Source organism: Meriones unguiculatus, chromosome 6 (assembly GCF_030254825.1).
Source record: "Meriones unguiculatus strain TT.TT164.6M chromosome 6, Bangor_MerUng_6.1, whole genome shotgun sequence".
In the NCBI taxonomy this organism is placed as follows: Eukaryota; Metazoa; Chordata; class Mammalia; order Rodentia; family Muridae; genus Meriones; species Meriones unguiculatus.
Genome location: NC_083354.1, coordinates 13,793,024 through 13,805,299, shown reverse-complemented (window position 1 = coordinate 13,805,299; position 12,276 = coordinate 13,793,024). Strand labels below are relative to the sequence as shown.

The window sequence follows — 12,276 nt, the reverse complement described above, 5'->3', positions numbered from 1 at the left end:
TCTTAATTTTATCTATTGTATTTGTCCTGTATGATTCATAGAGCAATGTTCCTAAGTTTTACCTACAGTTTTGATAGAAAACAGTTAGTACTGTGTAGTTAACCTTGGTACAGTTAATAAACAAAACAAAACCTGCTATCTGCACTAATCGCATTTCTCCCAATAACTTAAGTCTCACAATCTCCACGGATCTCACTTTTTTCACAAATGGTCTAGCTTAACCTTACAGTGTTCTGTGAAATATATTATGTTTAATAGGATTAATCCATGGACCTTTTTTTCTTCCTGCTGAAGGACAGACGATGCTAAGGGGTGGCATAGCAAAGCAGAAGGAGCCTACTGTAGACCTCCCTATACCCCTAAAGTTAGGGGTATATGTGGTAACAAGCCACTATCTTGGCATACTAGTTACCAACTTTAGGCAAACCAACTCCTCTGTTGTTTTCTCCAAAGAGGAAAAGAGAGTGTCTGTTCAGGGGTTTAATCATATAGACAGATGAGTACTTTGAAAAATATTAAGTAGAATTTGACTGAAGCTCTTCCCTCCATCATTGTGAAGCATTGTCTCTGCAGTCTCCTTCTATCCGTTTAGATATGTCATCTGGTTTTATTACTTCTGACCTCATTTATTACCAGTCCTTTCTTAGGCCATCTCTTCTTTCATTTAGTTATGTGGTTTCTGAATGCTCTAGTATCCTGAGATTCATTGGCTAAGTGGAACATGACTCTTATGGATGATGAAATCTCTCCTGTTAACAGCTGTGACTCAGCTACCATTTGGTGCCAAGTATCCTCCTTATATAATAGGCGTGGTGTAATGCATGCTACCTTATAAGGATGATTATACTGATGCTTTGTGACTTTCAGTCAGTACATCCTAACTTAGGTTTGGCATCATGTGTGTGTATGCCATGTGTTATAGTTTTAGTATAAAATGGCTCCAAAGGTTTGTGTGCAGAAGACTTGGTAGTGTTATTGAGAGACAGTTGGATAATAAGTGCACTAACTTCTTCAATGAGCTAATCCATTGATGAGTTCCAAGCTGAGTAAGTGATTAGGAAGTACAGCCTGGTTAGAGGAAACAGGCTGCTGGGAATATGTCAAGGGTTCTGCTTATCCCTTTCCCCTTTTCAGTTTTGCCTGCTTTCCTGGGTACCATGAGGAGAGCAGCTTTGCTTTTACTACATTTTGCTTGCTGTGATTCACCATGGCCCAGAAACAAGGAAACCAAGTGAACATGGACTAACATTTAAAATAAATCTGTGCTCTTGCATCAGTTACTATTATCATTGCTGTAACAAGGCATGTGACAAAAAAAAGCAGTTTAAGGAAAGGAGGGAGCATTTTGGCTCAGAGTTTAAGGATCTAGTCCTCCATGGCATGTTGTAGTAAATAAAATGATGTTGGGCTAAATAATGTTATTTATTATTCCCCTATGATTGTCACAGCAGTATTATTTAACCCACTATCACAATTAAGTAAGACATAGACCCCTGTTAAATTTTTATAATTGCTTTAAAATACCTTGGGCTAGGCAGATAATTTCATATATGCTATCTCAATAACCTCACGATCCACCTCCCAGCCTCCATTCAATGCCATCGGCCTTACCCATCCTTATCTGAGCTACTTTCCATCCATAATCATATAATTACTTGCTTTTCTGGGCCTTTCCACACCATTGTTGGAGTCCTTCCTCCCAGCCTATGTGGTTCTGTCACACTAACCCACAGTGTGTCCTCCTGCCTCCTCTCTTCTTCCCAAAGCCCAGGAACCTTAGCCATGCCTACCCCATTCTGCCCTGCTGGGGTGGAGGGTTAGGCCTTTTTAATCAACCAATCAGGTATAATGTCTTAGGCAGGTTTACACAACAAGGATAGGTATACCTGGGCAGTAGCCAGATCTTGAGGGCCAATAATTAGCATCAAAATACAAGCATCAGACCAACTGCCAACAATGGCAAGGAATCACAGCAGAAGAAACTTGAGGCAGCCTTCAGGAAACAAGAGAGATGAATGCTGACAATCAGCTCATTTTCTCCTCAGAACCCCAGCCCCTGGAACCATACTGCCACATTTATGGTAGGTCTTTCCTCAATTAACCAAATCCAGATAATCCCTAACAGAGATGGCTAGGGATTCTAAATCTGAACAATTTAACAATCAACTTTAGACAGCACAGCTTCACCCATTGCCAGTTTGACACCCAAGCACATCACTTTTAAACCATAACCTTTCACTTCTTGTCCCTCCGGCCCATGGCTATCTCATGTAAAATGCAATCAGTCAAACTCTAGAGTCCCCATAGTATTTGACAGTCCCAACACTATTTAAAAATTCCAAGTCCAAGTCTTATCTGAGACTCAAAGCAGTCTCTTAACTGTAAGCTCCTATAAAATATAAAACAAGGTATACACTTCCAGTGTACAGTGGCACAGAATAAACATCCTATTCCAAACAGGTAAGAAGGGGGCAGAAGAAGGAGTGGCCAGAACAAAGCAAGACTGAAACTCAGCAGGGAAAATACCCAGTTCTGCAGCTCTGTGTTCAACATGTCGCCAAAGGGCTTGGGCAGCTCCACCCTTTAGTTTTGCCGCCCTCAGTGAGCATAGCTCTCTTTTGTGGTCATTCCATTCTGTGCATGCAGCTCTCCTCAAGCCTTGTACTTCTGCTGTCTCCAACAACCTGGGGTCTCCATTGCAGCTTAGGCTTCATCTTTAGATTATAACAAAAACAGTTGTAGTATTCTATTACTACATCTTCAAGCATGAATGTTATACTTCCCCCCTTTTTAAAAAAATTTATTCTTCTCTCATATTTTACATCCCAACTTCAGCTTCCCTTCCCTCCTCTCCTTTCAGTCCCTTCCCCTTCTTTCCCTTTTCCCAAGATTCACTTCTCCTGTTTTCCTTCAGCAAAGGGCAGCCTCCCAGGAATAACAACCAAGCATGGCATATCAAGATACAATAAAACCAGCCGGATGAGCTTACGCAAACCTGTAGTCACAGCACTTGGGAAGGCAGTGGCAGGCAGATCTCTGTGCATTTGAGGCCAGTGTGTTCTACAAAGTGACTCCAGGACAGCCAAGGCTACACAGAGAAACCCTGTCTTGAAACAAAACAAAACAAAAATATTATAAGATTAAACACCTCTCCTCATATTAAGGCTGGTCAAAGCAACCCAGTAGGAGGAAAAGGGTCCCAAAAGCAGGCAAAAAGTCAGGGATAGTCCTAATCACACTCACGCTCCTACTCTCGCTCCCACTGTCGGATCCCACAAGAAGACCAAGCTACACAACCATAGCATAAATGGGCCTAGGTCAGACCCATGCATGCTGGGTTGTTCATTCAGTCACTGGGAGTTCTTATGAACCCTGCTTAGTAGATTCTGTGGGTTTTCTTGTGGTGTCCTTGACCCCTCTAGCTCGTAAAATCCTTCCTGCCTGTTCTTCTACAAGATTCTCTGAGCCTAATGCTTGGCTATGAGTCTCTGCATCTGCTCCCATCAGTTGCTTGGATTAACCCTCTCTGATATGCTAGGTTCTGATCTACAAGTACAGCAGAGTGTCATTAGGAATCATTTTGTTGATTTTTTTTTTCCAGTTGTGTTTGGGTCTGTCCTAGGTCTCTAGGCTATCCAGCCTCTGTTTCCTGGCCCTCTGGGTAGTGTCAGGGGTGAGCTCCCTCTTGTGGTGTGGGTCTCAAGCTAGACCAGTCATTGGTTGGCCTCTATCACAATTTCTGCACCACCCTCACCCCAGAGCATCTTCCAGGCAGGACAAATTGTAGGTTGAAGGTTTGGTGGCTTGTTTGGTGTCCTAACCTATCCATTGGAAGCCTTACATGGTTATTAAAAAATGGCTGATCCAGGCTCTGTACTCCCCATTTTTAGGAGTTTTCCCTAGGGTCACCCTCATGAATTCCTGGCAGTTTCCATTGCACTAGTTTCTACCTTGCCCTGAAATTCCTCCAAATTCCACTTGTCTCTCTTAGTACTCTCTCCCTTTATCCTCCGCCTACCTGATCCTGGTGCATACCTTTAATTTGGGAGGTAGAGGTGGGCAGATCAGGACAACCAGGAATACATAGAGAAACCCTGTCTTGAAAAACAAGTGAAGAAGAAGAAGTGGGGAGGGGGAATGAGGAGGAGAGAGCAGGAGGAGGAGAAAGAATTTTAACTTGGAATGACATTTTAAAAATGAAATTAGCCAACATCATGGATTCTTCCCTGAGACTGTAGGTGATTAGGAGAACAGGAGTTTGTGGGAGATGCTGCTTCCAGATCATTAACAGACAGGCAATTGGAAACACTTCAAATGATTTTATAAAATTTAATTAAGCAAGTTTTTGTCCAAATTCTTTTGTTGTGAATACAATGAATATTCTCCTTTTCTTCTATGTTAGCTGACAACAGTATTATAAAATATCAATGCAAATCTCCATGAATAAAATACTGTGTTTGAGGTACACACAGAAAATTCAGAATACCTGAAATACAGAGTTGTTCTTAATTATGGGATCCTAAGTTAATGGTATATCCTTTTCTGTTGTGCTTATACGTAGTCATTCTTACTAAGAAATACTGTGCTTACGTATACGTTATTGTATATATGAACCAGCAGAAACTCATTCTGCCTCAACGGGAAAAAAGGAGCAGAAGTAATCATGTTCAGAAGTAGAAGCGCTGGCAGTCACTCTTACGTGTTTCTACAGGGATGAACGAAATCAGTCCATCATTGTCAGCGGAGAGTCAGGTGCAGGAAAGACAGTCTCAGCTAAGTATGCCATGCGATACTTTGCGACTGTAAGTGGTTCTGCCAGTGAGGCCAATGTCGAGGAAAAGGTCTTGGCCTCCAACCCCATCATGGAGGTAAGACAGAAAATTCTCTACCTTTTTTCTATGGTATCTGATTAAGAAACAGGCTGAAAACTTGATTGATACAGTACATGTCAGAAAGTCTAGGATTTCTAGCCACTAAAGTTGCAGAAATACTTTTCTATATCTTAGTGAGAGATCTAGGAAAACTTTCCAGTAAGGTGAGTATTTTGAGTAACCCCTAACTGTATAGGGACTGCTTTGCTCCATTATGCTACCTTTTAACCTTCAGAAAGAATTCTGTCTGTAAGACCAGGGAGCACTTCTTCATACCTCTTATTTCTTGTCCAGAGGTGAAGTTCCTCATTTCCTTCTAGTCCAGAGTTCTTGTTTATACTTCCAAAACAAGATTTGCTCTCATTCAAGCATGAATAGATTCTGTAACTCTTTTACCCACAGTATATATTTTTATGCTTAATTCAACCTCTTCAGCTACAAATTTTAATTTTTTCCAAAATCTGAATTACACATAAAGCCTAATTCATGAGCATTTCTACTTTAAAAAAATATATATATATATATATTATACAGGTCTATCTTAGTGAAGAAATTCGAAATTATAAATTCTTGAGAAAGGAAATACTATGAAAAGATAATGTACTTTATAAAGTCAGATACAGCTGGGTGTGATGGTTCACACCTGTTATCCCAGCACTAGAAAGGCTTAAGGCAGGAAGATCACCATTAACTTGAGGCCAGCCTGGGCAGCAAAGTGAGACCCTGTCTCAGAAAACCAAACTAAACCGAAACCAAAAATATATACAAAGTAGGAATGCCTGTGCCAAAGGTGAGGGGATCGAATGTATGACAACTTGATGTCTGAAGAATTCTAGCTGGAAGAGTATTGGTTGTTAACAGTACTTCAGGAAAGTTATAGTTTTGTAAGAAAATGAGAAAAATTGATTTCATTAAATGGAGAGAAAAATTTGGGAGGCAGAAATAAACCTTTCTTGCTAAAAATTCCAATGGGCATGATTTATCCCCATCTTTTTCCTCAGTCAAGTTGTCTTTATCACCCTGATGGAGCTAAAATTGACCTGATGCACCTTGGTCCAAGTGGTTTTTGCAGTAATCTGCCCAGAGGTAATTGTGCCTGGTTTGCAGTGCTGTGTGTAACATCTCTGAAATGAACGCAGTGACCTGTGTCTATGTGCTTATTACCCTTTAGAGCAGCAGGACTTCCATTCCTGCATTCTGAAGTAGAGAGCTAGGTGTACTCTAGGACAAACAAGCAAGAGGTTTCTGACAGAACATGGGCAGGAAGGAGCAGATAGCTGTGCCAAAGGAGAGTAATAAAATCTAAAATTAAGATTTTGAAAGGATTTAGCTCTGTGTATAGCAGTGGATTCTACTGATGTTGGTATTAAAGGCATACATTTTGTGGAGCCAGTTTTTAACTTGAGTTCAAACACAGCAGGGCTTAGTTTAGGCGTTTAATCATTTTTTTCCCCATGACAACATCTTCCTAGTATCTGATAGAGTTCTGTGATATTCTAGTTCCTTATATTAGACCATTCTGAAATCTTGATTGTCATAACTTTAGGAAATCCAGTGTCTTCTAGGTTAGATCATACAAAACTAGAGCTTGAGTTTGTCATGGGAATAAGTATGAATGACCCTTCTAGACTATATCAAGAGCTATTTTCTGCCTCTTTTACAAAATAGCTATGTTGTGTTGTTGTTTAGAGTACACATTTGAACTTTGTTAGTAGGAATAACACTAAAATTTTTAAGTAGTCACAGATATGCTTTTTAATAAAATGCAGTTAAGAAGAATTTACCTTGTTGGCTGAGATGAGCAAAAGTAAAATGAAGGTCTCCTTTCTGTGTTACTGCTTATGTGTGGAATTTAGATCAAGAAGATTTTCATTGGGAGAGGGCTGTTGGGGAGTGTCGTTAAGTGGTAGAAGGCTTGCCTACAAGTCCCTGGGTTCACTTCCCAACACCATACCCAACAAGTAGAGAATTTTCAGGGCTGGAGACATAGCTCAGCAATTAGCTCATCACACCAGGCACTTGTGTATTGTATGTATACATCAAATTTTTAAAAATGAAATTTTTATAGATAATTTTGAACTACTGCAGACAGGATGTTTCAATGTAAAGGACTGAAATAAAATATGTAAGGCAGAAGTGGCAGAAAAGCCTGTAATTCCAGCATTTAGGAGGTAGAGGTGAGACACATAGGAGTTCAGAGTGATTCTTAGCTAACCTGGACTACGTAAGACCTTGTCTCAAAAATAAGTAATAAAATAAACAATTTTGGAGTCTCATACTATAATTTCAGCTCTCAGGAAGCTAAGGTAAAAGCATCCACCATGAGTTGGAGGTCAGCCAGGGCTACGTAGCAACATCCTGTCTCAAGTTAAAATCCTAAACATGTACACCAAACACAGAGGTACCTAGTTTCATAAAAGAAACACTGTTGGATATAAAACCACAGACTGACTACAACACGGTGATAACAGTGAGTGATTTCCGCTCTTACCATCATATAGGTCATCGCAAACAAAAAAACTGAACAGAGAAACTGTGGAATTAAACTGACAGTATAAGTCAAATGGACTTAGCAAATATCTACCAAACTTTCCACACAAACATTAAAAAATTCGAATTCTTCTCAACAGCTCATGGGACTTTCTCCAAAATCAACTACATATCAGGACAAAGCAAATCTAAATAAATATAGGAAAATTAAAATAACATTCTGCATTCTATCTGACCATAATAGAGTAAAGCTGGATATCAGTAGTGTTCAAACTATGGAAACTAAGCAGTACATTCATAAATGATAATTCGGTCAAGGCAGAAATCAAGAAGGAAAATTTAACTTTCTAGAATTGAATGAAAATGGAAAATAACATGCCAAATTCTGTGAAATACAATGGAGAGAATCCTGAAGAAAGATTACATCACTTAGTGTCTGCATCAAAAACATGAGAAACCTCAAATTAATAATTTAAGGACACACTTGAAAGACTTGGAAAAACAAAATAAACAGCTCCCCAAAAAATAGATGGGAAGAGATAATCAAAATCAGGGCTGAAATGAATGAAACAGAAATGAAGAAAAATAATACAAAGAATCAATAAAATGACAAGTTGTTCCTTTAAAAAGAGTAACAAGATTGACAAATCCTCATCCAAATTAAGTAAAAGAGAGTATAAATACAAATTAATAAAATTAGATATTAAACGGAGATATCACACAGATATGGAGAAAATTCAGAGAATCATAAGGATATCCTTAAAAATTTTATGTTTCATAAGATAGAAAAATTTCAAAGAAATAAATGAATTTCAAGATATGTGTGGTTTACCAAAGCTAAATCAAGATGAAATTAAAATTTAAGTAGACCAAAACATCCAACAAGATAGAAGCAGTAACCAATAATCTCCCAAATAGTTGAGTGGTGGTGGTGCATGTCTTTATTCCTAGCACTCAGGAGGCAGAGGCAGGCAAATCTCTGTGAGTTCAAGGCCAACCTGGTCTACAGAATGAGTTCCAGGACAGCAATGACACAGAGAAACCCTGGATTAGATAGGTTCAGGATAGAATTCCACCAAACCTTCAAAGAAGAAATAATACCAATATTTCTCAAATTACTTAGTATAATAGAAAATGAAGGAACATTTCTAAATTCCTTTCACAAGGCCAATATCACTCCGATACCAAAATTAGACAAAGACTCAACAAAAGAGAAAATTACAGACTAGGATCTCTGGTTGTACATGGTTGTAAAAATTGTCAGTAAAATACTTGCAAACTGAATTCAAGAACACATCAAAGAGATTATCCACCGTGACCAAGTTTGTTTGATCCCAGAAAAGCAGGGATGGTTCAGCTAAACCACATCCATAACCTAACCTTTAGCGTAGCAATTTCTTGCTGATTGAAATGAAAATTACTGTAGAGTCTTGTGCATATAGTACTTATAATGCAGAAGAGACAACTAGAGGATCTGGACAAAAATCCATCTTTTCATATCCAGTCCTAGGCTTAGAATCATGTCTTTATTCTTCAAAATTTTTGTTTTAGATAGATAGATAGATAGACAGACAGATAGATACAGATATATAGATAGTGTTTGTTTTCATGTATGTATGTGCAACACATGCTTGCCTGGCGCATCAGCAGAGGGCATCAGCAACTTTGGGACTGGAATAAGAAATAGTTGTCAGCTGCTGTGTAGATGCTGGGAATCCAACCTGTATCTACTACAAGAACAGCCAGTGTTCTTAACTGCTGAGCCACCTTTTCAGCCTTCAGTGTTTTAATTTTGTTAAAAATTTTTGTGAACATACGAGATAACAAGCTTCCTTATGGCATTTTCATGCCGATTAGCTTAGGTTGAGTGACTGTTCCCAACACATGCCTGCTCTTCCCTCCCAGCTTCATGCCCCGCCACTCATACTTTCTACCCTCATCATTCCTCTTTTTACTTTCATAAGCCACCCGTCCCTCTCGGGGATGCTAGTGCTTCTCAGAGAGGTTAACTGGGGCTACTCAAACTGATTTCAATTGCATCACCGACTATTTGTCGTTCTATGTTTAAATGTTTTACTGAAAGACAAGGTCTACTTTAGCCCCAGCCTACCTTCTTCTCACAGTATATAGTATTGTTTTAGCAAGTTGCTATTCTAGTATGTGAATTGGGCAGTCGATACAGGTTGAAGAATAAAAACAGCAGACCATTTTCCCTAACTAGCATAGTTAGATATAGATAGGAAATTATATAGGGGCAGGGCCCGGTAAGCACACAATGCCATTAATGCTGCTGCTTTTACTACAGGTAACCTTGTGTCTACTTTTTGACAGAATATACCTTTTCAACTGAAAATTCTGTATTTAGTATCAATCTCATTTTTTTAAATACAGCACCAAAAAAAAATAGAATAGTAAGTAAAAAAATAGTAAAAAATATGTATTTTTTGGTATGTCAAGAAGAATAAGCTAAGTCACAAGTGATCAAAGTATAGAGAATAAATGACTGGGGAGTACTCAGCCTTAAATGGAACATCTGTATTTACACTCCTCCCCACAGTGCTCAGAAACACCATAAAAGAGGGGGCAGAAAGATTATAAGAACCAGAGAATGAGGAGGACCGCCATAAAACAGTGTCTTCTGGATATAGCCAGGCCACTGCCTTCATGGACACTCAGCAAATGGGGTTGCCTGCATGAGACCACTACAAGTCCAAGCAAGTCAAAATCCCAGCAGCGACAGTGGAGGAAGTCCCGAAGGCCCACTCCTAGCTGAAGAGCTCTTGGTCGTTGATGGCCACTGAGGGATGAAGACTCAGTTTCCTTCAGGGATGTGGCTTCTGGGAGGTTGCCCATGCTTCAATGGGTGACCTTACACCTACAAACATATGTGCAGCACTGAAAGGACATTCCAGCCAGGCGTGGTGGCACATACCTGTAAATACCAGCATTTGGGAGGCAGAGGCAGGTGGATCTCTGTGAGTTAGAAGCCAGCCTGGTCTACAAAGTGAGTCCAGGACGGCCAAGGCTACCCAGAGAAACTCTGTCTCAAAAAACCAAAACAAAACAAAAAAAGAAGAAGAAAGAAAAAGGACATTTTAGATTTTTCTGTTTTGCAATATGACTTTGCTTTTTTTATGCACAACACCATACCCAATAATTAGTCATTAAACAGTTCATAAAATTACCATCTGTGGAGCACTTAGAAAGTTACTCTAAAACACCCAATGGAAATCAATCCATTTTTATTAATACAATAAGTATTTTGCAGCTCTCCAGCCAGTATCCATGATAGTTCATTGTGTAAAGCTATAATTTGAAGAGGAGATAAGTCTGAAGCAATAAAAAAAAAAAAAAATCTAAAAATTTTGCCATATCTAGTTGCAATCTTCCTGGTATTCTCTGTGGTCAGCAGCACAGTTTAAGATTTATTTATTTTTATTTTACATGTATGGGTCTTTACCATGCATGTATATATGTGCACCATGGAGGCCAGAGGATGAAGACAGTGTCTGATCCCCTGGAACTAGAGTTATAGATGGTTGTGAGCCACCATGTGGGTGCTGGGAATTGAACCCAAGTCCTCTGCGAGAGCATCTCATACTCATAACCACTGAGCCATCTCCCATCTCCCATCTCTCCAGCTCCAGGCATCCCATTAGGGACACAAACTTACAAAGCATATCTGTGTTCTGAGGCACTTGAGTGCACAAATCAATGATTTCAAAAAGCATGCTGTGGAAGCGCTTCTTGAATCTCATAAACCTGTGTTCCAGACAACCAGAGTCGCATCACTGCCTTGCTGGGCGACTTCAGCCTGAAGCAGTGCAGTACTATGAGAAGCTGTTCCACTACTGCCCTATAAAATACGGCCTAGGTTCAAAAATATACATGGATTTTTTTTTTTAATACTTTATCTATGACAACAGAAGTACCTTGTCTTGGAAAGAGCTTTTGAGTATACCCACCTTCATCTCTGGGCAGTGGGCAAAACAGGCTTCAGAACTCTGAGAATGATACAGAGGCTCTCACAGTTGAAAAAATCTCCAGAGTTCTTTGACTTCCCCCTGAGGTGGGGAGCAGCCTTGCAAGCCCACAGAGGAAGACAATGCAGCCAGTCCTGATGAGACTTGATAGGTTAGGGTCAGATGGAAGAGGAGGAGGACCTCCCCATCAGTGGACTTGGAGAGGGGAATGGGAGGAGATGAGGGAGGGAGGGTAGGATTAGGAGGAGATGGGAGAGGGGGCTACAGCTGGGATACAAAGTGAATAAACTGTAATTAATATAAAAAAATAAAAATTTAATTAAAATAAAAAGAAAAGATCCCAGAGCGATAGTGACATTTGGCAGCTTCATCCACAATCTGATCAAAGTCAGGGAAAATGTCATCTGCAAACTCCATTTCAGCAATGGCAGCAGCATCAGTGAGCAATTCCAGTTCCAAACCCTTGTTCACACATGGACTATTAAACCAGTTTCCACATTTGTCTCCTAAATAAATGAATAGTACATTGAAGGACTAAGCCAACATCCTTAACAACTATTATTGCAGGAGGATCTTTGGCCAATGAGTTATCCAAGGCCTTTGTCATTGAATAAGAGGTTTATTTTCTGAGTCTGCTTATATAGTAGGGTCTTTGGGTATTGAAACATAACCACACACACACACACACACACACACACACACACACACACACACAGAGTTTGTACCACCACACACAGAGGCACACACAGAGTTTATAATTTCTAAGTAAATATCTGTCTAGTTAAATTATCCTAAATTATGTGAAATTACTCTGTAATTTCCTAGGAAGATAGTATCTAATCATTCTTATTCTTTTTCTAAAATGAATTAATAATGTTAATCCAAATTCTAATAGTATCCTCATTGCAAACACAAATTATGTTACTATCTTC

General features: G+C 39.4%; 1 protein-coding gene across 4 annotated transcripts in view; it reads left to right on the top strand.

Moving 5' to 3' along the window:
• The window catches only part of Myo5a (myosin VA), a 157,286-nt gene that overhangs the window by 54,760 nt on the left and 90,250 nt on the right, over window positions 1-12,276 (top strand). For all 4 annotated transcript variants that reach the window (XM_060384753.1, XM_060384752.1, XM_060384751.1 and 1 more), the window contains exon 5: window positions 4,712-4,868. In XM_060384753.1, the coding sequence (XP_060240736.1) occupies window positions 4,712-4,868 (157 nt within the window). The remainder of the gene's footprint in view (window positions 1-4,711; window positions 4,869-12,276) is intronic.